This window comes from Andrena cerasifolii, chromosome 14 (assembly GCF_050908995.1).
Source record: "Andrena cerasifolii isolate SP2316 chromosome 14, iyAndCera1_principal, whole genome shotgun sequence".
In the NCBI taxonomy this organism is placed as follows: domain Eukaryota; kingdom Metazoa; phylum Arthropoda; class Insecta; order Hymenoptera; family Andrenidae; genus Andrena; species Andrena cerasifolii.
In genome coordinates this window covers 6,727,273-6,752,426 of record NC_135131.1, presented here as the reverse complement: position 1 = coordinate 6,752,426, position 25,154 = coordinate 6,727,273, and the positions used below count along the sequence as shown (strand labels likewise).

At 42.9% G+C, this 25,154-nt stretch overlaps 5 protein-coding genes and 1 long non-coding RNA gene across 15 annotated transcripts in view; 2 read left to right on the top strand and 4 right to left on the bottom strand.

The window, feature by feature from the left end:
• Nucleotides 1-486: 486 nt before the first annotated feature.
• Nucleotides 487-5,824, top strand: Tmem63 (transmembrane protein 63). Of its 5 annotated transcripts, none has more exons than XM_076826809.1 (12): nucleotides 487-686; nucleotides 1,114-1,240; nucleotides 1,371-1,588; nucleotides 1,892-2,168; nucleotides 2,246-2,349; nucleotides 2,404-2,611; nucleotides 2,677-2,791; nucleotides 2,865-3,061; nucleotides 3,162-3,485; nucleotides 3,592-3,867; nucleotides 3,946-4,179; nucleotides 4,441-5,824. In XM_076826809.1, exons 1-12 carry the CDS (start codon nucleotides 667-669, stop codon nucleotides 4,657-4,659), a joined length of 2,319 nt encoding a protein of 772 aa, XP_076682924.1. In that variant the 5' UTR covers nucleotides 487-666; the 3' UTR covers nucleotides 4,660-5,824. The 5 variants fall into 5 exon arrangements, with proteins under 5 accessions (XP_076682924.1, XP_076682926.1, XP_076682925.1 ...); XM_076826811.1 differs by having other exon boundaries at nucleotides 493-686; nucleotides 2,419-2,611; XM_076826810.1 differs by having other exon boundaries at nucleotides 495-686; nucleotides 4,456-5,824.
• Nsd (Nuclear receptor binding SET domain protein) lies at nucleotides 5,621-13,778 on the bottom strand. Of its 3 annotated transcripts, none has more exons than XM_076826804.1 (14): nucleotides 13,000-13,778; nucleotides 12,503-12,764; nucleotides 12,001-12,404; nucleotides 11,230-11,920; nucleotides 10,983-11,149; nucleotides 10,580-10,898; nucleotides 10,278-10,500; nucleotides 10,003-10,195; nucleotides 9,454-9,883; nucleotides 9,308-9,370; nucleotides 9,097-9,247; nucleotides 8,788-9,008; nucleotides 8,501-8,706; nucleotides 5,621-7,146 (listed from the first exon to the last, which is right to left on the bottom strand). In XM_076826804.1, the coding sequence occupies exons 1-14, from the start codon at nucleotides 13,210-13,212 to the stop codon at nucleotides 6,919-6,921; spliced, it is 3,771 nt and encodes a 1,256-aa protein (XP_076682919.1). In that variant the 5' UTR covers nucleotides 13,213-13,778; the 3' UTR covers nucleotides 5,621-6,918. The 3 variants fall into 3 exon arrangements, with proteins under 3 accessions (XP_076682919.1, XP_076682918.1, XP_076682920.1); XM_076826805.1 differs by adding an exon at nucleotides 7,609-7,683 and having other exon boundaries at nucleotides 7,010-7,146; nucleotides 9,097-9,370; nucleotides 13,000-13,777; XM_076826803.1 differs by having other exon boundaries at nucleotides 9,097-9,370; nucleotides 13,000-13,776.
• Nucleotides 13,779-14,444: 666 nt separating this feature from the next.
• Dnaaf3 (Dynein axonemal assembly factor 3) lies at nucleotides 14,445-16,593 on the bottom strand. 2 transcript variants are annotated; one of them, XM_076826941.1, is made up of 6 exons: nucleotides 16,477-16,593; nucleotides 15,761-16,188; nucleotides 15,517-15,687; nucleotides 15,256-15,438; nucleotides 14,955-15,189; nucleotides 14,445-14,883 (listed from the first exon to the last, which is right to left on the bottom strand). In XM_076826941.1, exons 2-6 carry the CDS (start codon nucleotides 16,030-16,032, stop codon nucleotides 14,584-14,586), a joined length of 1,161 nt encoding a protein of 386 aa, XP_076683056.1. In that variant the 5' UTR covers nucleotides 16,033-16,188; nucleotides 16,477-16,593; the 3' UTR covers nucleotides 14,445-14,583. The 2 variants fall into 2 exon arrangements, with proteins under 2 accessions (XP_076683056.1, XP_076683055.1); XM_076826940.1 differs by having other exon boundaries at nucleotides 15,761-15,950; nucleotides 16,039-16,526.
• A 63-nt stretch (nucleotides 16,594-16,656) lies between these two features.
• On the bottom strand, nucleotides 16,657-20,559 carry LOC143376494 (uncharacterized). Of its 2 annotated transcripts, none has more exons than XM_076826930.1 (9): nucleotides 20,009-20,559; nucleotides 19,684-19,928; nucleotides 19,125-19,473; nucleotides 18,674-18,877; nucleotides 18,199-18,601; nucleotides 17,996-18,133; nucleotides 17,464-17,904; nucleotides 17,205-17,398; nucleotides 16,657-17,128 (listed from the first exon to the last, which is right to left on the bottom strand). In XM_076826930.1, the coding sequence occupies exons 1-9, from the start codon at nucleotides 20,384-20,386 to the stop codon at nucleotides 16,880-16,882; spliced, it is 2,601 nt and encodes an 866-aa protein (XP_076683045.1). In that variant the 5' UTR covers nucleotides 20,387-20,559; the 3' UTR covers nucleotides 16,657-16,879. The 2 variants fall into 2 exon arrangements, with proteins under 2 accessions (XP_076683045.1, XP_076683046.1); XM_076826931.1 differs by having other exon boundaries at nucleotides 17,996-18,082.
• A 1,538-nt stretch (nucleotides 20,560-22,097) lies between these two features.
• Nucleotides 22,098-23,755, top strand: LOC143376499 (uncharacterized). Its single transcript, XR_013087107.1, has 2 exons — nucleotides 22,098-22,257; nucleotides 22,331-23,755. It is a non-coding gene; the product is annotated as an uncharacterized LOC143376499 (long non-coding RNA).
• Nucleotides 23,210-25,154, bottom strand: part of LOC143376496 (myotubularin-related protein 9) — a 32,144-nt gene continuing 30,199 nt past the window's right edge. For both annotated transcript variants that reach the window (XM_076826938.1, XM_076826937.1), the window contains 3 exons: nucleotides 24,845-25,149; nucleotides 24,455-24,778; nucleotides 23,210-23,709 (listed from right to left, as the gene is read on the bottom strand). In XM_076826938.1, the coding sequence (XP_076683053.1) occupies nucleotides 23,309-23,709; nucleotides 24,455-24,778; nucleotides 24,845-25,149 (1,030 nt within the window). In that variant the 3' untranslated portion in view covers nucleotides 23,210-23,308. The remainder of the gene's footprint in view (nucleotides 23,710-24,454; nucleotides 24,779-24,844; nucleotides 25,150-25,154) is intronic.

Below are 25,154 nucleotides of genomic sequence, written 5' to 3'. Positions count from 1 at the left end.
TCATTATTCCAAAGTACAACATGCCTCATATACATACATGCCACCATACAAACGCACTGTAAATACCTGTTTCCTTAAAAATTGACTCACGTCTAAATCGTGATTTGACGTTGAACAAAGGAATTCGCGAAATTGTCACGTTGATAGAAAGCTTGGTTGAAGTAGGATCGTGTTATCTCGTCGTAATCATATGGTTCAGGCAGGGATTGGCGGGCTTAAGCTACGCTGATGGAGGAGGAAACAGGAGCGGTGGTGACATATATGTATATAGACGGAGCAGAAGCTGGGACTATCGGCGAGGGGAAGGTACGCTTGGAGGGGAAAAGACAGAGGCGCAGATACAGGCACGTCGGTTAGCTTCGGATGCATTCGGCATGTATAACCACTGCGTTACCCGATTTACTCATATCGCTCCCCTTACCGCGAACCTTGCCACCCCCTCAGCTTACGCTCCGTGTATATATGTCTGTCTGTGTGTGGTGAATAGTTCGTGACTGACGCAGGCGCAGTTTATGAACCGTTCAGGTTAGGATGCGTCACACTAACACTTGCAGCCGCTTATAGGCAACGGCACTCGCGTACGATATGTCAAATTGACATACATTTTGTTAATATGCGTCTTTGTATTTATCTAACCGTAAACTAATATAAAGTATCTCAACGAACATGAATTACGATTACACTCAGTAAGTAGTAAATTACGAATTCACGTAGCAATCGAATCCTGCAGCCGTTTTCCTTATCGCTGCGCGAAAGCATACTCAATAGCCTACATTAAACTCGCTTATCTTTCGCAATGTCGTTAAATTCGATTGTTCGAATCTTTTAATGGATTGTTTACCGCGCGGTGGCAGTTACGCTGGTATTTATGGTCGATAGTACCTGTAATGGTAATACCTGAAGTTTGTCAAACTAATTTTGTACCTTTGTAATACAACAATGTTGATCTATTTACGTATTGTCTGTCCATTCTTTTCCTCAACCTTCCGTGCGCGTCTGTGCACACAGAGCTGTTATAGCAGCGCGAAAGGCTCGAGCATCGACTCTTCTGTGTTCCCTTTAAACGATATACCTGGGAGATGTTTAACGCCGTTGTTGTTCCTTCAATTCCAGAGCAACTCCGCGCGACACTCCATCCACAGAAACATGTATTCCAATACCAAGGCACAACACAACTATAATAACTGATGCTTATGCAGGCATCCCCGAGAATTTGTTGCTAAATTTTCTTGGATTTTTGGTAAAGACAATATTCTTAAGCATAGCGTGCTCATCTTTCTATACCTTTAAAAGTAACAATGTATAATTCCTTCCGTGGCCCGCAGACTGTTCCATGTGCATTTGCCTGACATTGAAATATATTTTTCCAGTTGCTAGTTACTTTGTTTGGTTTACTGCGCAAGAAGGCATGGAATTACGGGCGTCTTGCATTATTGAACAACACGGATGATAGGTGGATGGAGTTGTTTTATGGGGACAATGAAGCAACAGATACAGATGCAATATGCCTGGAAGCTTCCGTTAATTCACAACTTTCCCAAGTTGACAGAGGCTTCCTGTCGTGGATTGTTACTGCATTTAAAGTTACGTAAGTGTAACAATTGCACTGATTATTAAGGGGTCATTCCGGTAATCCCGTCGCAAAATTCGGCAACATTCAGGCCTTTTTTTCTCAGTGAATACAATGAATAACAATGTCAAACTTTTAAAAAAGCGGATTTTTTAATTTTCTTTTTAATTTTTTTTGCGATAAATCTCCTTTGGAAGACGTAGAGGCGCGATATTTCATCTCGAAAATTGCTCCTGGGGTGCGATACACCCCGTGTGACCACGAAGGGTTAAGGGCATCACAAGTAATGTTGTATAAAATGATTTACAATGATGCTTCTAGCGACGAGGAATTGTTAAAACGAGCTGGGCCCGATGGTTTACTGTACATATCATTTGAGCGTCATTTAATCCTCCTAACGGGGTTGATGGTGATCGCGTCGCTGTGCGTAGCCTTACCGATCAATTTTCATGGGAATATGCAAGGGGACGATGCAACGTTTGGTCACACAACATTGTCGAACTTAGATCCGATGTCTACATGGATCTGGGTGCACAGCATATTAATTCTGTCTTATTTACCCATCGGTGGTTACATCATGAGGCATTTTTACAAAAAGGTTCCACACTTTATGGACGATATTAGTCGTAATGTTAATGCAAGCATGTTAAGTAGCGAAAGTTTTGCATTGCATAGGTGCGAGATGCTAGGCATGGCGGAGAGCTGGCAGCTAGGACGTTATTAATCACAGAAATACCCAAGCACCAGTGTAACGTGCAGCTTCTAACTGATTATTTTAAGTGCGTAAATTCATGCGTCATGCAGTCACTTGATTTACCTTGCTCCCCTTATAGTTCAATTATTTCCAGAGAAGCATTTCCTACTCTAACGGTGGAGGATGTCACATTGGCTTACGATATTAAGCAGCTCTCGGCATTGGATGTAGAAAGGGATTGCGCTGAACAAGCGCGTTTATACTGCGAGAACTACGCGAGGAAAAGGGAGCCTTTGCAAATGTATCCATATCCATGCGGCCAAGTGCTAGCTTGTTGTTGTAAGAACGTAAGTGGGTCATTATGCAAGTATCTGAACAGAGCCGCGGTTAATATATTTCATTTGCCTCGCAGAAAACCGATGCCTACGAGTTTTACATGAACGAAGAAGTACGATTGACCGCGCTAGTCGAGGAGGAGAAAAGGGTTGCGTTGACCAGGCCTCTGGGAGTTGCCTTTGTGACTTTAGGTAAGTTGCTGCTATCCCTCGTTCCTCCCTTTCAATAAAACAGCAGCAATTACGACGCTAACATTAACGACAGGTACACCTGGCGCGGCAAAAGCTATGCGAAAGCAGTTACGTTCTTCGCCTAGCATAAAATGGGTGGTAGATTACGCGCCAACGCCGTCTGACATCTTTTGGGAGAACCTAAGCATACCAAGACCATGCTGGTACTTGAATGCTGTTTTAATCAACTTCGCTCTAGGCATCGTACTGTTCTTTCTCACTACACCAGCTGTAAGTCGTCCGCCCATCAGCCGTGTCTCGTAAGAAAGCACGCCTGGCCCCCATCTGACTCACGTAAACGTTCTTTATATTCCGCGACGTGTGATTTTAGGTAATAGTGTCCTCTTTGAACAAACTACCGATCACAGGAAAGATCATCCTCAGCCCAGTGTTCTCGTCCTTCCTTCCAACCGTATTGCTAGTTAGCGTGGCTGCATTGATGCCAGTGCTGGTGGCAAGGAGCGAGTCGTTAGTCAGACACTGGACCAGAAGCAGCCTGAACCGAGCAGTGATGACGAAAACGTTGCTCCTTTTATTGCTGATGGTCCTTATATTACCCAGTTTAGGCCTAACCAGTGCGCAGGCGTTCTTAGAGTGGACCGTGAACGCGGCCAACGACACAGGGAGATGGGACTGTGTGTTTTTACCTGATCAGGTACGGCTGCGCTGCTGAAATAACAGATTCATCTTAATATCGCGAGACGTACGATTCGTACAGAAGCGCAGGATCTGTTACACAAAAGTATATTGCATTTTTATAGGGTGCTCTGTTTGTAAATTATGTAATTACCGCGGCTTTGCTTGGAAGCGGATTGGAGTTAGTCAGATTCCCGGAATTAGCGTTGTACACGTTCAGGCTGTGCATAGCTCGCAGTAGAGCGGAGAGGGTGCACGTTAGGAAAGCAGTGTTGTGGGAGTTCCCCCTGGGCGCTCATTACGCCTGGTTACTCTTAGTTTTTACGATGACGACGGTGTACAGCTTAGCCTGCCCGTTGATCACGCCGTTCGGCCTGCTGTATCTTGTAGTGAAGCATTTGGTACGTCTGAATCCCGTCGACGATATGTGCACGTAAGCGTACTCGTAAGAAAGAAATATTACACGTTACTTTGCGCAGGTGGATAGGCACAATCTCTGCTTCGCTTATGGGCCAAGTGTCGGGGGCGGTCAGTTAGCTGGTGCTGCTGCAAGCGCGACTGGTGCAGCTCCCATTCTGGCCCAGGCAGCACTACTGGCTTTAGGTTTGGTGAGGAGAGGCTTGTCGCCATTGGCTGCTGTGCAACTCAGCGGCCTTGCTGCGAGCATCTTGGGTCTTGTTACCGGTGTTACGTTACCCACGTCAAAATCTAAGGTACCGTTAACGAATATTGCTGTGAACGCACGCAAATACACTCCTTACATTAATTAAAGGATCACCTCTAGGAACCCGAAAATAGGGGCAAGTTCACATGGTCATAACTCCGGCAAAAATAGTCGTATCAATATTTTGAAAATATCGATACAACTATTTTTGCCGGAGTTATTACCATGTGAACTTGTCCCTATTTTTCGAGTTCCTAGAGGTGATCCTTTAATTAATCTGAGGAGTGTATAACACCCGAGTGAACAAAAGCATCTTCTTTTACAGGCACAGGCGATAAGACGAGATCTGTCAGCCGGGCAGAATTTCGTCGCACCTGTCTTGCGACAGAAACAGATCTCGTTAGAGGAAACCATATCCGCGCGGTCAAACTCCGATCCCAATCTGCCTAGTTTGGTTAGCACCAGCACATCTTTGGTACAGGAGAGCCCGAAACTTTATCAGAATTATGGCAAAGAGTCGCAAGCATAATAGGGAAAGTCGTTGAGCGACTTCGAACACGCGTGAGGTGGTGCATGCATGTAAATCAGTGTAAGCACAGTGATACATACTCCGAATGCTATGACTGATCGTTGATACTCCATGTACCGCGATATCGTATAAGTACGATAGAAAATAGTGATTCTACAAATCGAACTGAATTCGTTTGTACTTGCGCGCAAGATTTTATAAGGATGGAAGTTGCAAAACCAGTCACGAATAGCACAACTTTCCATCCGCGAACGCATGAAACCGCCAAGATTAAATTACTTATCGTGCGAAGGTAGTTCGATAATGTCCCATTTGTACTATTAATAGCGAAAGGTAAAGTGAAAGTATTATCCGAATATTAATATTAATAATAATGAAGCTGGTAATAATAATAGTTGACATACTTATTTATCATCTTTCGCCGGTGTACAATTCCATGAAAGCTATCAGTTCTGCTCAGTGGCGGATTTAAGGGAAAGGGCCCAGGTGGCAAACGTTCTGGGACACTCTGTACGCATAACAGAATTACAAATGAAAATTATATGAAGCGAAACAAAATATAGTGTCTGGATAAAATCGTAATCTGTTTTTGGAGGATCGGGCCTTGGGAGACCGTTCTGGGCAGGGGCCCAACTGCCGCCGGTTAAATCCGCCACTGGTTCTGTTCCCGGGATTTTTTAAATATCGTATAACAGCGACTAGATAAAATTTTACCACGACTGTTTCATCGATAAAATGGAACAGCTCGGGCGAGCCTTAAAGAGGACCAACAAGCATTTAGCTGTAACAGAATTGTTAAACGATTTTTCCATAGCCTCTCACGAATAAATGCTTTGCATAATAGGAATAATTACTTCGCGAGGCGTGTGCGAGCAACGCGCCTGCATCCTTTTACGAATAATTACAGATACTAACTGTATAAGAATGTTACATGTATTTATGTCCACTTCTTTGAAAGAACTTTCTTTTTTAATACATTTACAGCGAATGATAATGGTACTTAATCGTATGCTAAAAATCGGGAAGTGACATAAATAGTAAGTTCCGCTTATATTACAGAAGATTCCTTTCGTTTACATTAAAACCTTTGTCTCGCATTTCTACTAACGGCACATTTATTCGTATGTACAATTTGAAATACATAGGGAGAAACGCTATTAACAAATGTATATTATTTCCTTTGTTCGCGAGATTCGCGCTCAAACAAACGATTTACGAAAACGATTCCTCTACTGTACATTACCACGAAATCAGTTCAACGAATCCTACGAATAATGTTCAACCGAGCTTGTAAAACAAAGGTAACTTTGCGACATCGTTATGGAATATGCGGCGATGATCGCGTTCAATCGACGTGCCGGTACTAAGCGCTAAGTCCGCATTTTAAAAAGCAACGTATTTCATTTAATATTATTCTTCCGAAATATACAAGGCAGTGCGAAAATAAGTTACTACAGTTTAAAGGCGTGATTGCCTTAACAATTAGGAAATACTATATTTGACCGATGTGAATTGCCTCTATAATGCACGGCTATCTAAAACGAAAGGCGAAAGGATATAAAAGAAGTATTCAACTGATGTGTAAATATCTTGTATAAAATTAATATTGGGCCCTAGAGTGTTCATCCGTACAAGTGTTCGAATTAAACCTGAGAAGGCACTGAATTAGTATGCCACACTTTCAAATCAGGTAACCTGCTATGTATTTATCAAAAAATTAAACGAACTATCGGGTGTACATTGCGCTCCACAATGCGAGCAAGTAGAAACATTCCATGTCAATCCAATTAAGTAAATTGTCGATCGGGCAGAGAAGCTTCTAAGAATTGTAAAACTATTTATATCTTCATCGTAAAATCAGGCTCCTTCCGCTCCCAAAATAATATATAAATACCGATAAACGAGTGTAATAAAAGCTTTAAAAGCAAGTCCGGACTTTTAAAGTGCGTTAGAAAAGGAAGCCGCGCGAAATATGCCGTTGGACTAGAACTAAACTTTTAAGAATCTTCTATCCTCTGCAGCGGTATTGAAACTTTTTAAAAGTCGTTAGTCGCAGCTGAATGCTGGCCTATTTGACATGGAATGGTGTCAGACGAACAAAACGAATACCATTACAAATACTATTACCTCGCATTGTTATGCAGAGTGATATCCCATTATCGTCGTACAATTTTATAGCTTATCGTTTGAGAAGATCGAAAACTATGCACAATCATGGTATTCACTATTCAGAGCCGAGCCGGTGAGGGTATTTATCGTTCATTCGAACAAGCTACCACCGATTATGGCCTCCAGTTGACTAGACGTAAGATTATTTAATTTTTCTACCTGATCCTCCTCGTTTTTCAATCTTAGGGACAATCGGTGCATCGTTTTTCTCTTCGTATCTTTCAAGTTACATTCGTACGGCATATAATCAGCATGCTGTATTATTTCTTCGTCATCCTCTTTCTGAGATTCTTCGCTTTCTTCACTGCTCGGATGAACCTACGAGGCATATCGCCGTTTAAGAAACCTATTCCCTTAAGCTCCACATGGTGTATGAGAATAAACGATTGTGTAACTGTAACTACTGTCTAAGAAAACACTATTTCCTCCACAACGTACTTATTAGCAAGCATAATTACACTACATGAATTTTAAAAAAAAAAAAAAAAAAAAACAAGGAACTGAAGTTTACAGCCAAATTACGCACGCTACTGAAGTGCCACAAATAATATGAATACCCATAATATTACAGTCTATGTCTACGATACGATCTGGCAGCCTTTTACGTTTAAAAACGTAAGAAACACAATTTACTCACCGATGTGTTCTTCGAATGACTAATCAACTAACGATAACTAGACTATTTGTTAATCGCAAGCTAGAAGTTTCTCGCTTACTGTGATCGATGATACTATGAATTAAACGAGGCCCAAAGAAATAATAGCAAAAGTATACACTCACTTGAACGCATAAACTTAAACAGAACATGATTGTTTCTTACTACTTCTCACTACTGCCAATGTCAGGGAGAGGATGCTGGGAACAATGAAAAATAATTAAAAAAAAAAAAAGGTTAATTGTCATCAATTTCTCTTTTTTCTTTCTTTCGGAAACATACTAACCGTGAATGTTACAACAACAATATCGTATCATTTTCTTTCTGCATAAAACCGTAGTAATACTCGCATACGTTTTTCTTTTATGTTCTCGCAGTAAACCGTCATGATATTCATAGATGGACGTACAAGTTAGACGTGGCGTACCGTTAAGTAAAATTAGAACCGATAAATGGTGGAACACAGTAAGGTCGACGGTACGTAAAGATTAACATACGCGTTTATATAATCTATATATAAACATGGGAACCGTTACGTCCAATTGAAATTCGTTAACTCCCTAAATACAGCTTCGAATATGTGAAGAAAAAAATAACATACGTGGTGTGTCCCTCGAATCCCAAAGCATTGAGAAATAAACAGGACCGCGTTGACGAATTTAGAAATGCAATTATTTCTTTACACACCTTTGACGCCTCGATCGAAAGGTTCGCTCAAACATTCTCTACTATTCTCAGAAAGATACATTTGTTCTATGGAAAGTCTCTCTCATGCTCACCACCACCAACGCAACTCATTGCCAACTTGCCTCTACATTAACGTGTAATGTAAATCAGATAAACAAAATAAAAGGGAAAACAAAAGGAAGCCATCAATGCCCGATACGTAAAACGATTTCGCGGGAATGGGTGGGGGGAACCTTCAAAGTTTTGAGCATTAGGGCAGCCCTGTGTTCGCTTATTCTTCCCTCATAATTTGCACCGACGGATACGTTTTACTATAGAGTCTCATCTCACCTCTACTATGGAAACTCTTGGCGATGGTTCACGTGGTATCGCTTTCTCCATCATCGCCAGAGGACTACTGGAATCTGTCGAGGAGTACTCCTTGTCCGTTTCGGTGTCGTTATCCGAATAATCCTTCTCGTCTTCCGCGTTCTCGTGCAGCTTACATACGAGAACGCCCCTCCTGCCGTATTCAAATAGATTCCCATCCAGATGTACTGTTGGGAACGACAGAATTGCAATTAGTGGTATGGGACAGACGGCTTTTAAATTTTTAAATCAACGCGAGCTGTCGCTACCTTGACAAAAGGCAGAGCTGCAGAAGAAGCAATGCGCAGACGTTCTACGGCCACAGTCGGCGCAATGATGCCAGGGGCAGCTGAACCTGGAATCCACGTCGTCGATGATCACACAAATTTTGTGATACCGCTTGTTGCAGGTTTTCTGATCGCAAACCACCGGCTCTATTGACTTGTCGATTTCTTGCCCGCAACTCCAGCATAACCAGTCGTTCCTCGGTCTGGTGTAGGAGAAAGAATGTCATTTACATGGATTCACAGTTGGAATAAAGCCAATAAAGGAGGCGATAATTATATAAGATCACTTACCGTCTTTGACGCTTTATCTTGTCAACTTTATCTAACTTTTTCGGGGTAAACGAGGGTGTCGATACTTGCGGCTTTTGTACCTTCAAACCTATAAATCCGCTACAATTTGGCGCGCCGCAGAGACAGGCCTTTCGGGTCTCCCCGTCGCAAGCTAAATTATAATTAAAAGTTAATTCTTCACCGGGCTCGATATAGCGCAACGCAAACAGACCTATACGCCTATCCCCGTTTACCGTCCATTTCTGTGTCTCGCAGTTGGGTGAACACGAATGATCTATATTGGAGAGGAAAAGGGCATTAATTCGGGACACGGAACTTTGCGCTTCTCGGTTCTCCGTTTACTAGGAAGATACTCACTCATAAATCGACTTAAATTACCCTTTGGTTCGGCGTCGATCATTCTATTATTATCTATGGTTAAAAAATAGAAATTCTCGTTCTTTAACTCTTTTTTCCTATGGAGCCTTCGTTTGTATTCATCCTCGTCTATGACTTCGCCCACATATTCGATGACAAACTGTCCCGCTTTAATGGGCTCTAAGCTTCTAAGGCCCCAGCCACGGCCCACCGTGTGAAACGGCTCCATGGCTGGATATTCTCTCCTCACGAACGCCTGATTATTACATTTAGGACCAGCCGGGCAAATATCAGGGCTACACTCGAACAACAGTATCCGGTTCAGGCAGTCTGTACCCGGTGCACATGGATTCTCCCACTCCGCATCACAGTCACACGCTGCAATACTTTCGACCTCCACTGGCTTCACGTTGCCAACCGGCTTATTCATCTATAAGTGCAACAATATTGCAAATTATAAGCTGATGCGCGATCACGCATCGATGCACCTTCGCGGGCATTGAACGTATATTCGAAAACAAAGGAAAGAAAAGAAAAGAAAGATTTTACTTTCAACTTAACATAAGGCGCAGGTTTCAATCCACGCGGTCCGCAGGTCTCAGCAGCGGCTCTCTCAATTTTCAAACGTTGATGGATATGATTGGCTTCCTCGAGTGCCTTGCGGTACGTACCGTCTCTATTCTTTTTACCAATCGGTGGTTTAATATTCGCGTCGCCGTCTTGATAAAGAAAAGCGCGGCCTCTAAAAAGAGATACACAATTAATTTCCATGCTACGACGAATAATGCAGTTTTCCCGTACTTCTAGCGAAGGCGGAAACTTACCTGTGCACCCAGTAGTAATTATTCGAACCCAGAAACATTACGCAAAATTTGCCAGGGCTGTGAGGTATAGCCTGGATGTTCTCGGGAATTTCGTGGGGGTAACAAATGCGGGATGGCCACCAGCGATAGGACCCTAATTTCACCCATACCACCTCCCCGTATAATGGAAGCCTGCCAGTTTCACAGTCTTCGCAAATGAACGCGCCATCCGGTGCATCGATCCCTAAAATCATCACGCGCAATGTTATCGTCTTTACTATCATTACTGCTGTGGTTACTATTAACGCGTTCAAAGTAGTTACCTAGGCACTTGAGGTGAAAGGAAGTCGGACACGTATCGCAACAGATAAGACTTCCACCTCTCGTGCACAAGAAGCACCATGCTGCGTTTACTGGAGGGTGAGGTGCTTGATAATGCTTCGGGCAAACAATTTGACTGCCGGTTAGAATTACCGAACCAGCTGGCAAGCAAAACGTCGACGTATGATAAGACGATGGGCAGCGAACGCATCGTGCTATCTTCTCGTTCAGAGCCCTCGAATGGCTGTCTTGAGGATTGTCCGAGCTACACGTATGGCACACGTGATATGGGCATGTTAGACGACCTCCCTGCCAACGAGACTGACAAAACAGAAGACAATATTTGTTGCTATGAATAACGTTGTACACAGCACAATTAAAAATAAAGAAAATGCTTATTATTACTTGTGGCCACGATTTCAAGCATGCCGAATGATAATGTTTCCCACAGGCCATTGCGGTGCATCTTATTCTATCTCCTTCCCTTTCGTTGCATATAAAGCAAGCAGGCGCCACGCCTGACAAGCAATCGATGCACTTGAATAACTCATCCTCTTGTTCCTCGCTTTTCCCTGGAATTGAAAGCTAGTGTTGATTAAATGCATCAAGGTATTATCCGTGGAAACGAGAGTTCGGAGCTTGATTTCAGTACCACTATTTGCGTCATCGTCGACATTTCGTTTCGTTTCCTTTACATCGTAGAATATCTTATCATCCGATGTACCCTCGTCGATGGAATGTTCTGGACTGGACTCACCAGGCTTCACGCAGGACAAGTGAAAATATGAATAACAAGGACCTTTGCATCTAGTCAGCTTCCCAGTCTTCTCGCAGATTTGGCAAACTTTCTCTTGCTTCGTTCCTTTGAAGATATTGTAAGGCTTCTCAACCCTCACCCTCGACTTCTTATTATACTTTGTACTTGAATCCATGTCTATCGGCGAATCTTCATCGTGATCCGACGAGCTTTCTTTTATATGATTACTACTACTGTCTGACCTAACGTATGCTCGATATTTTTTACGAAACGCGGAATTCATACTGTCCCAAGTTTTTCTCAAATACTTTCTGATTTCGCGCTCGGACGCGTCGGGGTTCTCGTCCTCCAGCATATCTCTGTTCCGTTCGTAGTAAACTTCAAAAACACCATCCACATCCTCCTCCGCCTTGAAATCGACTTTCTGCGCGATCGGAACCTCCTCGTTGGAATCCTTTTGGCTCTGAGGAGACAACGGAGGAGTATCCGAATTGATTCTCGAATGACTTCTACCGTTCTCGACATACTTCAGCACTTTAGGGTTCGCTCCCTCCGTTTTGTACTGTGCTTTGTCTAACTCGTCCACCTGCAAAATCATTAATATCAGAAAAAAAAACGTTAGATGAGATTGTTATTTTATCTTAGAAGTTAGATACGCACGCTTACATTCTCCGGCTTAACACGTTTAACATCAGGTCCACTCGAATCGCTCGAGAGTTTCCTTTTGCTAACATCCTTCTCATCGGATGTACTTCCTTTTGGCAATCCGCTTTTCCTAATTTTTTCTTTTGGCTTAAAAATATCAGCCCTAACTTCGTTGGTCATCGGCTGAACTTCCATCGCTTCTTCTATCGCGCTCTCCCATTTCGATTTCACCGGAGGCTTTACTACAAAGGCAGCGGCGTACTTTGGCTCTTTCTTCTTAACTTCCGCTGTTATCGATTTCGACAACTTCTTGAAGTCGGCGAGGTTCGTAAATGGAATCATGAGATTGGATGAAACCCAGCTGTGACGACCCTTATCCCCGAAATATTGAACGTGTATCATCAGTAACTGTGTTTTGGCAGTGGCTGGTAACAGAGACAATAAAATAGATTGTTTTTACGACGATAGGAGTACGTAACCTTGCAGTATCGTAGCTTTCCTCGAAGTATTCGAAAGGGCTTACCTTTTAATCTATAATACGTCATTAAAACTGGATCAAGCGTTATGACGCACGGCCAAAAAGGGAAATTACCGACTCTGGCCCATGCTAATTGACCTAATATCCAATCGCACTGTATAGACGAAGTGGCCTCCTCCGAAGTACTTAAACTAATAGAAGAATCGCTTGTATCTTCTACGTCGTTGGTCAGATTATTTTCCTCCGCGCTCTCGATGCTGCTGTCAGGCGAATTTCGATACCTTCGAGCTTTCGGCATTTTGGGATTCTGCAAGGACACAAGCATCGACATTCAAAACATTCCGTTACATAATCGAATGTGTCCACCGATCGTCAGGGAAATTATACGCATGGCGAGAAAAAAAAATTAATGAAATGCGCATCATACGGACGAATGACGGACAATAGAATCTTAAAGAACGCTGCGTGTAACACTGTAGATTGTTAGGGGCCATTTCGATCTCTAATCAGAAAGATTGTGATTGAGGAAAAGGGGCACATGCCTTTGGAGAACTGGCAACCTCATTCTTTGGAGACTTGGGCTTTATTGTTCTGCCGTAACGACTTCTACCAGGCGAGGTCCTATTGAAATTGGAATTGGCGTCCTTCGTCTCATTCTCGGAATTGGTCGTGGCTGCGTCGAAATCACCGTTGACTTCGCCGACCCTTGATTCAGTAGTTGTGCCCACCTTGCTGTCCACTCTGTTAGAGCTCATAGCTTGTCGACTAATTTAACATGTTCGTGTATTCAGGCCGATAGGGATTCGATATTATGAAAGCTCATAGGCCCCTCCAACGACAGGCGTGATATAAACTTCAGAACTTGCGTGTAAAGAGCTCACGCGTCGAAAACAATTTCCATTATCGCTGAAAATAGCTGCGATGGCCGATTTTCAAGGGTTACTGTATTTCTCAAGAGAACGGCACGCACCTCTGCTCAGCACACTGATATCGGCACGTATTTCGTCCGTGCTCTCACGTGAACAAATTCTATGCTGCATAAACAATTCTCTATATTGATATTGTGGGATTGTAACTGAACCACACGGGTCCCCGAGCAGAACAGGACGCGTTTCCCGCGATTTTGGGTAATCCTCATAACCATGCTTGGTCCGATTTTCCACTATGCCGCAACACCGTTTGGTGATTTTTCGTTTTATCGGTTATTTTCGAAAATCCTTTATGCCGCGGCAGTAGATTTTGCAACTGTCAGGTAAATAACGTTTGGCAATGTGGGCGATACGCGCATTGGATTTCAGGTGAAAATAGTGTACAAATTTGCCACTGTATCCAGTTGGGCAATCGTACAAACAGAATACGTATGAGACACAGGCATGCATACATGCGTTCAAACGCAAACGTACTCTGCTCAATTCCATTCAATCCCATATCATACAGGTTTCATTGTAAAAAATTATAATCACGTTCTGAAATATACATTAAGGGGTCGTCCTTAAATTACGTAAGGCTTTTTGAGGGGCGGGGGGAGGGGGTCGCGAATTTTTTACGGGGGGATGGGGGTGTCAGGTAGCGTCTTATGTAATATTTTTCAATCTAATTTTTAATAAATACAATTATATCATTAATGTTCAAGAAAAGTAGCGTTAGTTTAAATTTGCTGAGACCAAGTGAAATGAATTATATAAACCTTGAAAAGAATTTTAATAACTTAAAAAATTCAATGTAAAAAATATTACGCAAGGAAGGGGTTGAAATATCAAATCTTACGAATTCTTACACTGGGGGTGGGAGGGGGTAAGAAATCGCCAAAATTACCCTTACGTAATTTAAGCACGGCCCCTAACATGGAAGTCAGTTTTTCTCTCTGTACATACATCCTTTCATCCTCCTTTAAATTAGAGCTAGCAGGAATGGTGCTTCTAACTTCTTTTCCATTTTCAATTATACCATTGCACATACACGGGAAAAGGAGATGCAATGGAACATGTATACGCTGATATTTCTGCACAGGCCATTTAATAATTAAAACCATTTTAAGGAGTTTGAGGAAGTAAATTTCTTTATCATTGCTGGTTTCGAGCAGTAAAAGACACATAATTGGGATTTTATTCCACGCTTGTGAATAATTAATGCTTGCAGAACCTAGCGATATAATGCTCTTTGGGATTTATATCACCGAGTTCGCGCAATGCGCTCTCTCGCGCTATATTTCTCAATTCCTTTACAAAGTTCTGTAAATCCTCCTCTCGCGGCTCTACCATGTACTTTTGCAACTCTACCATTACGATTGCTCCTTCCTTGAGCAGCGGAGCAAGATTAGGCAGTTGTTTTATCATGTTCTGGGCTACCCATAAAAAGTCGAATCTACTAACATACTCCGCTTTGTGTTTGAATGTCTCCAGAGACGCTGTGGGATGAAAGACTACCTAAAAGTACCACATAGGTTGTAGGGGAAAGCTGGCTTGTTGCATTCTACAATAAATTCGACATTGCATACCTTATGCTCTTCGATATTTATCCAGGGCATATCGTTTCTCTTATGTTTGCTTCTTTCTCTTTTCCACGATTCCTGTTCCATTTCGTTATCCGGCATTTGAGTTATTAGCGTACCATTTAATATAGAAGGATCCCTATGGGACGCAATGAGTTCTTCGCACAGTGGCTCTTTCGTTTTGATTTCATGTATCACGCGCATGACTTCTCGCTCGGCTATGTCAGTTGCTCTGTACTTGCTGAATTATTATCTTCGTTAGTATAACAATTGATACAGCGCACAATGAAGAAATTTCAAGTCTTACTTATGCTTATCCTTTGCTCCCTCTAAGGCCCAAGCGAAGTAAGGCCCGTTTGTAATGTCTCCTAGATAAGCATAGTGTATAAATCCAGGCCCATGTTGAATTATATTACTCAACAATGTTGGATTGCTCCTAACAGGTTCGCCTTCCAACCAAGTGAAAGCAACTCCATTGTTTCTCCAAAATCTAGCTTCGGAATAAACAAGTTAAGGGTCGTAAATACATATCCATAAATGACCAGCGCTCCGCAATTAGTAAACGTACCTATACTCTTGTATAGTCAGATTCGAGACGCCTCTGGACTTCAAAATCATATGATAATCCCAGTCAAAAACACCATCTCGATAATCGTACCTCGTTTTCAACGAGTTTCTAATTCTCTGATCCCAATACTTGACAATAGGAACGCTCTCGCGCGTGGCACGCTCCCAAAATCTTACGAGAAACATTACCATTAACTGTGAAACATAAAGGAAACCTATGTTCCCAGATTTTCTATCAGACTCACTTAAAAATTGCCTCTAGTCGATCTTTGTCCTTGTGCTTGAGTCTGTCTAAACTCAACCAAGAGCAACTGATCGTACTCGTTGGGATGTCTGTCAATCGACTGCATTGTTGCACCAAGTACTTGGCGGTCGCAGGCCTTACAAGTGTATTCCCAAATATTTCCAGATAATATCGTGTCGCTTCTTGTAGTCCTTGTGTGTTAAATTTTTCGATTGAAAAGAAAGAATGCTTTTTAACAAAGAAAATTGCAGTGCACACCTCAGAATTTTGCATACGTACCTAGGTCTTTCTCTAAACAAGTACTTAATAAGAGAATGGACCTAGCAACTTGTTCCGATGTTAACTCGATTACGTGATATGTAACAGTGCGATCTTGGTGCAAATACGATGATGCTAATGTCTTCAAGATGTGCCTCGGGTCGCCAGCACCTACAATTAATATCTCGAGACATTTACCTAGGCAATTAGTTCCACTTTTATTAACTTCATGTTGTATGTCTAATCCAGGACTGTAGCCCCACCACATGTTGCTACACTATTACTCTCTCTCTCTCTCTCTCTCTCTCCCTCTGAGACTTTACGAGAGTAGATTACTGTATTAAAATATTTTAATCGAATAATGAAACGCTACGTGTATCACTATTATCGTTGCTAAGTGAAGCTTTCGCAATGCGTTATCACCATAGTAACATACATGTACCGTGCAAGTATACGTACAAAAGCAGTTTCATTTGCCATGTCGCGTTTCGATACCTAGTGTGACTGTTTCGGTAACGCGTTAGGTCTTCAGAGTCTTCCCGCGAAAGTAAACATATCTGCGTAGCAAATGTATATATGTATCTATACACACATGTACACAGCGTGACGATGCAAAGATAAGAAAAACATTTCAACAGATAGAGGAATAAGAAGTATTATATTAAAATAAAACGTCGATAGATTCGTATAATAAAATTATAAACATATTTAGCGACAGTCGTGTCATAGACTTATAAAACCATTTATTTTACTCCTATAATATAGATTCTGTGACACAGATAAAAATAACTCCCTCTCGAACCTTGCTTCAGCAAGGGTTCCTTTATAAACACGTTCCGTTTAACTCGATGCGCGCACTAGCTCATTTATCCCGTTTCTTTTGAGCCCGTTTGTTACTGCACCGTTGCAAAATATCCGTAATAGGTCCTTTGTGTTGAAATATAGCGATAAGCTGCGTGCGCGCTTCGTTCATCCCTTCACTAATTAAACTACTGCGTTGCATGTTTCCCTTAATCAATTCATTTACACGTTCAAGTCCATCGTCCTGTTTATTCCTGACGTTCTGTTGCGACTCGAGCATCGTCAATGTTGTTTTTAACTTTTCGTGTACCTGGAGAAGTGTCAGATTATTAATTCCAAATTTCATTGCCTCCCTTTCGATATCCCGAATTGATTCACACACGTACTTGTTTCTCGAGGTCAGCAATGTCCTCCATTTGCGCAGTGAGGTGATACACTTTCCAACCGTTCAACTTTTGCAGCACGTGCTTCTGCTGCGCTATTTCCGCAACAGTGGGTCGCCTTTCTTCGCGAGGCCGAACCTCGCTCGGTCTTCTGTAATGGTGAAGCCTACTGCCCCACCTATTCTTCCAGGACGGCCCTGTAAAATGGAGAATTATTTTCTGCCGCGTGCATATACAACGGCTCGCTTCCTTTCTCACGAACCTAATAAACTAGGCGTAGGTCGCGTTCGTATCGCAACAGTCGACTGTTGCGTAGGAGATTTAATAATATCACGTTGCACGCTCGAGGTCTGCTTCTTATCGGACGATTTCTCTTTCGCCTCTTCCTTAAGCTCCTTCTTCATTCTCTCCTCCGTAACGAATTGCATTTCCTCTTCCGTGCATCTTGATTCCGTCAACTCCACTCCGATTAGCTGCTGTTTCCGAGGCTTCTTCCTCGGAGACATGTCCACGGTTGGGTTGATAGTGATCCTGGATTGTTCCGGCTCCTCGTCAAGTCCTGGTGACGACGTCGCTGACACCGTGGTGGATCCCGAACTTTGACAACCGCCACCGTCCGGGTCCCCTCTTGGCGAGCACGGCGGGCTGGACGTCGTGACGGGGGGTAAAGACGCCAGGACAGGAACTAGATTCTTTGCCGCGCCTGAAAGTACAAGCGTGATAGGTCAGTTTTTACCGACAGCTTCAACGTAAACAAAAACATTCAAGAGAATAGGAATAATTGAACTTTGTACTTTTAACGGGTGAATTGTCGTGATCCCTCTTTCTAAGTATACTTGGTCTCGGAGACGAGTTTAGCTTAGTGTGCGGCTCGTCGTATCCTGGTTCAACAAGCAATCTTACTGGAGTTTGTCGATACTGAGAATACGTTCCTACGCAAGAGCGTTAAAGTAAGTTCGTTTTAACAGGACCGATAGATGTGGCGAGCACGAGTTACCTGTAGGCTCGAAAGAATAGTAGGTCGCCGTGTGTGGTGGATGCAAATATTGCCCTTGGACCGACTGAGTAGGCGTCGTGTTCGAGTTATTGTTTGTACTGGTGGCTGAAGAGACTCTCAGCCCAGATTGCTGGGAGGGCTTGATCTGTACGGTTGGTCCGATGTTTTGAGCCTGCACCGTCTTGACCGGTGCCGACGTGGCTCTTGCAGGCGCTAAAGGTAAAGGGTGTAACGACATCCCTGTGATCCTAGCGACCGTGGTCGGCGCTGGCTGTGGTATCCTCGTACTCGTGCTCGCTGTTGTAGCAATTACGCGCGACACTGTATTCAGATTCGACAAAGAGGTTACTGTTTGAACAACACGCGGCGCTGCTTGCGGCTGCGATTGCTGTTGCTGTTGTATCTGCGATACGAATAATTTCATTTAACGTTTCATCCTCCAGGGAACTATATCCTGCGTCACTTCTATACCTACTTGCTGAGACGGAATGACAATCCGACTAACAGTACCCGTCGACGGACCGGCCACTGTATTAATCGACAATTGTCGTCCCGCTGTTGGTTGAACCGTTACAGAAGCTGTACCGCTTATTCTGTTCGCTGTGCCAACCACGGGGGTTGACACGGCTATACGGTTCACAGTGCCTGCGGTACTTAAGGGCCTGTTCGATTGGGTGGGCTGAAATTTTAAAACAGAACGATTCTAATCAATACATCCGTAACGTTTGATAGCGTCGATCGACTGGATAAGGCCCGATCCACACTATCGGTCCAGTTACGGTTGGGTCTCGATGAAAATCATATCCGTGAGCGTTCACACTATCAAGTCGGACGAGTGTGGACGCTCAGGGATGTGATTTTGATCGAGACCGGACCGTGACCGGACCGATAGTGTGGATCTGGCCTAAAAGAGCATAACATTTTACTTGAATAGTCTGAGCGGACGATCTCCCAGGCTGCGTGCTTTGCGATATATTCGTCACTTGAGGAGCGGTTGGTCTGCTTTGCGAGACCGGCAGTCTTGTAATACTATTATTTGTTTGAAGAACGGGCGCTATTAATCTGGACGGAGTGCCAGGAACCCCGGTGACCATCGTGGCCTGTACAGATCTTCCTGGGCCTGTCGGCGTAATTAGACGAGGCTGTTGGCTGGCGTACACTGTGGTCGGTGGCCTTGAAACCCGACCAACAGGAGGTGTAGGGTGCCTTTGGGGTTGCGCGTACACGACTGATGTTTTAGGTTGCCATTGGGGATTTGAAATAGTCGTACTTATTCTAAAAGATGCAACAGGTATATGGATATCTATGCTACATCCACCTTTACGATATTGTTCACCAATAATGTAGGTCTGTTTTGTGTTAAGTGTTAACAATAAATTCTATTTGTCTCTTACATGATAAAATCTGTAAAATTATATAACTGAATGCTGCACGTGTGGGAAACAGTGGTACAACTTTCTGTACATATCAGACGAATATACATACCCAGGCCTAGTAGTGGGCACGGTCTGCCCAGTATTTGCTCTAACAATAGGAGTAGCCACCGTTGATCTCGGAGCGGAGATATTAGCAACCGCAGCAGGCCCTCTGGGTACGTGATACGTAGCTGGTATACTCGTTACCTGTTGGGTCTGCTGTAATAGTTGCTGAGCCTGCGGCTGATTCTGCCGTTCCACTGTGCTTAACACGCCGGGAGATATTATCCTCACTGTGGAGCCCACAGGACAAAGCTGCAAAGAGAGAAACGAGCTGCGCTTAGTAATCATAACAGTTTATGTACAGGCGTCGAACTTGATTAAATTTCTCTTACCGTTGTAGTTATCTTATTAGTCTCTGACGTGGATGTGGCACCAGATGGTACCACCGGCTTCATTAGGGGTAACTTTGGATTCGAATCCATTGATATAGACTTCCCTATGAGATTAGTAGCTGTTCCAACCGATCCTATTATAGTCTGCGTCGATTGAATACTCTGTATATTACTCTGAACAACGCTCTGCACATTTTGCATACTCTGGAGGGTAGTGAGATTCTGCGCTATGCTCTGCACAGTCGCCTCTGGCAGACGTTTATCACCGCCGCTGTCTACAGAACTTAAGGTTGTGTTCATGTCTGCTCCTCTGAAAATTGCTTTTTTCAACAAACAACGCCATAGCAGTTCGCACGTGTCGAAAAGGCTGCTCCGCATAAAAGTCTATCATTTCTCTAACGCTTGCTGTCATGTTCCTGGCGCACTTTTGTGCGGCGATCCCTCATCGTGCGAAGCTCGTGTAAATTGAATAGTACTACGTGTAAGGTAAAGGAGCCACCGTTTACGATAAACTGTTTCGAATCTTTCCCAGTGATGGAAGGCTCGGAAGCTCTCCAACAATTTTAGAGGTTACTCGAATTTATCGGAGCCTTGCTACAAATGTAATGATAACGCCGAGGACGATGGCAACGTTACGAGGATTGTCACAGAAACGGATACAAGAGGATCTCGCAAGGAAGGAAGCGCAGTGGCATTTTGTCTTTTAAACTGACAGCAATCGGTACTTCTGGCGCATAACGCGGTAAAAGTATGCATACCTTGGTAGAAATGCGACACTTCAAGACCATAACCGATTCAATTGAATGTACACATTGGGCATTCCTGAAATACTTTTCTTTCATTGATGTTTCTTGGAAAAAAACATTCTACAGCTACAAGAGCACCTTCCCCATTATTGCAGAAGTTTATAGCGCCCACTGTAAGCACAGCACGACGCAGGTGTATCGTAATCAGACAAATAAATGCTCTAACTATTTACTACATATCACTTCGCGGGAACATTTCGTTCGGATTCTAGGGCACACTGGTGGATCGAAATTGGTACTGCTCGCCAATCAAATATGGACGACATGAACGCTGAAATTGTAAACATTTCAATGCTACCTAATAAATAAAAAAAAGCTTTATCTTTATTTGAAATGCTGGCTAATTATACGCACTACAAATTGGTACATTTCATACGAACAGCGATAAATCTGTCCCCAGAGAGAGTGCAATCTCCGCCAATTAAATCTAGGGACTTTGACGTAGCGTGATAGTCAAATGTAATCATAATGGCAGAACGATTATCGGTTATCACGCGTAGTTTCTTCATTACTTATCGTATTATTCGAATACAAATCGAAGCTTTTCATATCGGTATTACATATTTAGAAAAGATTTTCGACTGTGGCCGAGTAATATTCCTTGTGTTGAGTCGAAGAATATCACTCGAAGCTCGTCCGCAGCTCAATAAATGTAGCATAGAAGACGTGCGTCTCGATTTATCGCTACCAATTTACATAATATGATATTTATGCTAATGTAACGTTCTATATGGACTAATTATCGTTTAGAAGAATCGTATATATGTATACCACGCAAGAGAAATATGTATTAGCGCATACACATGCGTACAGCCTGTGTGAACACACGAAGATCTCCCATTAGGCTGAGTTTCTGCGAATGCGATCATACAGATTTCGTTGCAATATTCCAAAGCACCGAGAATCTGGGCGATTTCGAGCGGAGGCAAAGGGAATAGTTGAGTCGCAGGAATTTAGGACTCTTTGTTGCGTGAGCTGATGCGTTGAGAAAGATCCCTTCCCCTTCTTAAGGGCCTCGCTCGACCCGAAGGAGAAGTAGGGAGTCGCGCCAATCCGGATCCCTTATCCCAGTTCCCCTACCAGGCAACTTCTTCAATTCCATTTTCAAACCTATCTTTCAGCTGCACTTTACTTTGTGATTCCGTTGCCAGTTAAGTTCGCGCTCTTCGCCTCCTGCCGAACCTCCCGACGGAGTAGTAGCCTCGCCGCCGCGATTCACGTTCCGCCAAGTTCGACCGGCGCCGATCCAAGGATAGAAAATCGATCTGTTCGGTGGCCCTGGATGGGTTTGAATTCAGTCCACGTATCTAATTTCTATCCGTGACTAGATCCACACTCATCCAAGGAGCCGGGCACCACGAAGTCGATCTCGGAGGGTGAATTACGTTCCTGAACTCGGATGCAAGCGGATTCAAACGTTTCGCACGCAGCCTCGTTCCCAACGTAAGGCTGTAAACAATATTGAGAAGAAACGGAGCAAGAAAATTTATGAGACTCATGTTCGTTATATAGATAGATGCTCCTCGATGTTATTATGATACTTAGGGAAGCGAAACTTTCGCGTCATTTCGCGTCGAAGTAGTAGATTCGTTCCGACGATGGTCCGATTCAGAGTTATTTTCCAATGGAAATATTTAATAGAAGCTCTAATTGAATTTCATACAAATTTACGTTCTTCTACGCCGCTTCGAGCCATACACGAAAGATTCTCGAGTTCCAAGCCAATGACCGTGAGATTCCTTTCAGTTTCTTTGTGTGTGAACACCTGCCGTGTTTCCCCTCCAACGATCTCCCCCTTTTTCGTTGGTAGCAATAATCCCGCCCTTAACCTCTCCCATATCCCTCTTGTCCTTCCTGAATAACGGTAAAAACTTGCCCGTACCCCCTAAAGGTTACCGCCTTTCCCTTCGAGCAGGGAGCTGGAGAATAAACTTAGCCTGCTCCTCGAAATACACGTACATTTTTACAAGTCTCCAGATTCTATGCACATTTTATTTCACCTTTAATGTTTCTTTGTTCCCGTAACCAAACGCAGCGCTGTAATCAGTAACAGAATACGCATAACACAGGATCACAAAGGAAGCAGTCAGATTTCATTTTTCCTGTTAAATGCTTCCTCTGCGCGGAAAAAAAATAAATATACGAATAAATCGTTTCATACGCGAATAAAGTGTTCCTTTGTTTCGATTCGCGGTAGGGTTCGCGTGCCTATTTCATAACTCTTAGGTCGCTTGGAAGTAAACAATATAAATATATATGTATGTATTTACATTTATATTTACATTATATTATTATAAAAGTGATGGTTTAGCCTAAAGGATTTTGAAAACGTTGCGTGATGTAAACAAAAGTTTTTGAGTCTGCGACGAATTTTTCGGGAAAGAATCCAAGTTTCTTTTATATGCTAATTGTATATTATATAAATAAAGGCAGATCGATAATATATTGTATAATACGAACGTTCTTCTTTCTTTTAATATTTGAAACATGTGTATCAGGCGCTTTGGGATTCTAAGCTTAATTTCGCTATACAACTATTCTCGTCCTGGGTTTCTGCTTCGTAAGATATATCGGGGTCCGAGCGTATTTCTTCCATCGCTCGTTTGATCTGGACCCTCAATTGGCCGGCGACTTTTCGCACCGCCGTGTAGTTTTGCTTTATTTGCTTTATGCACGGCAGAAGATTTTTCCATGGGGCAACGCACGTGTGAGCGAGATATAGCTCTCTCCATAATTGGATGCTGATCGGCGCGACGCTAGGCCAAATCACCCGCGGATTGGGCTCGTACAATGGATTCAACCATTTCTCCAGCACGCTCGGTTGATTTATGTACGACCACAAGCTACTCGTTCGCTCGGATAATCGCAGCTCGACTCTTTCTGATTCCGAATCGCCTGGAAATAATGTATCACCGCATTTCAAGTACAGGAACGAAGCTGACACGTAAACATTCACTTATAGTGAATGGAGTTTCCCTATTTGGAATATACTTGTTGAAGGTACTCATAGTAACTAAGAAATCATGAAAATTTTACCTTTTTTGGAGATAACCCAAAAAGGAAAGGCTGGAGAATTTTTTAAATAGACGACTTCAACGTTAACATGGGGGCGCAAATAACATCACTGTGAGATGAGTATATGTATCAGTTATGCATTGTTCGACGATCTTCACATTGACTGCTCTACCGTGTTCGAATAAAATTGTAAGTATTTTCGTCATGTTTCCCCATGTTACCTTTTAAGTCGTTTATTTAAAAAATTCCCCGGCGTTTCCTTTCCGAGTTATCTCTAAAAAAAAACGATTTTTTATTAAGAGAACTACCTTAGGAAATTTTTTTACACAAAAAATAACATATTCGGATTCAGCATCTCAAAAAACATACAGATGCCAGGTTTCAGCAAATTATTCTGAAATAAGATGATTTTGCCGTTTTCCGCGTTGCACTTCTAAAATCCCTATTTTTCACGTTTTTCTCAAAAGTTGTCAACTACTGATACATGATCAACTACTGGTACCTACTATGAGTACTTTCAAAGAATATATTCGAAATCGGGAAACTCCATTCACTATAAGTGAATGTTTACTTGCGAGAAAAGCTGCAAATTCTTGTATGCATGTACACATATATGTATATGTACCTAGGAATGTTCCATAATTAGAACAATACGCGTGATTGTACAATTCGAATAACAATTCTGCCGTGTATTCAAAGCTGAATTGGAATTGGTATTGAAGTTGGTAGAGGCAGTCTAGAAATAGGAGGAAAGTCGGGGCGTGCGTTGAATTTTGTGAGGTTGCTGGATGATATGGTCCGTGACGCGTGCGGCTAAAGAACTGATGCCCTGCTTGTATCCATTCGCGCTCGATCAAAGCCTGAAGACCCCGCACCGTTCTGCAGTCGGGATTTAAGATCGCTTGGGCTAAGCTGGTTACCACTAAAGTGGAATCTCTACCGGCGCTTCCTGTTCGAGGCAAATTACATACAATTACTATGAGCGTTACAATTAATTGCTCTACGGATTACATACCATGAACTAACACAGCAGCGACTTCTTGATGGAGGCATTGAGCAGTTACGCAAGCAGCGTTCAAAGCACTTTGTATAGCGGATAACCATCCCCCATTATCGAGTCTTGATAGCCATTGCGAAGTGGAGCATGTTACGTCGTTACAAGCCTCTATCAATTTAAAAAAACAATCCGCCAAGTCGTGCGGACGCGGAACTGCTTTGTGCACCTTTCGCCACTGTGGGTAAGCGGCGTCCATTTCTGTACCACCACCCTTGGCTCTAGAGCTTTGAGATTGATTGATGGATCTTGTATCTACTATGTAACTATC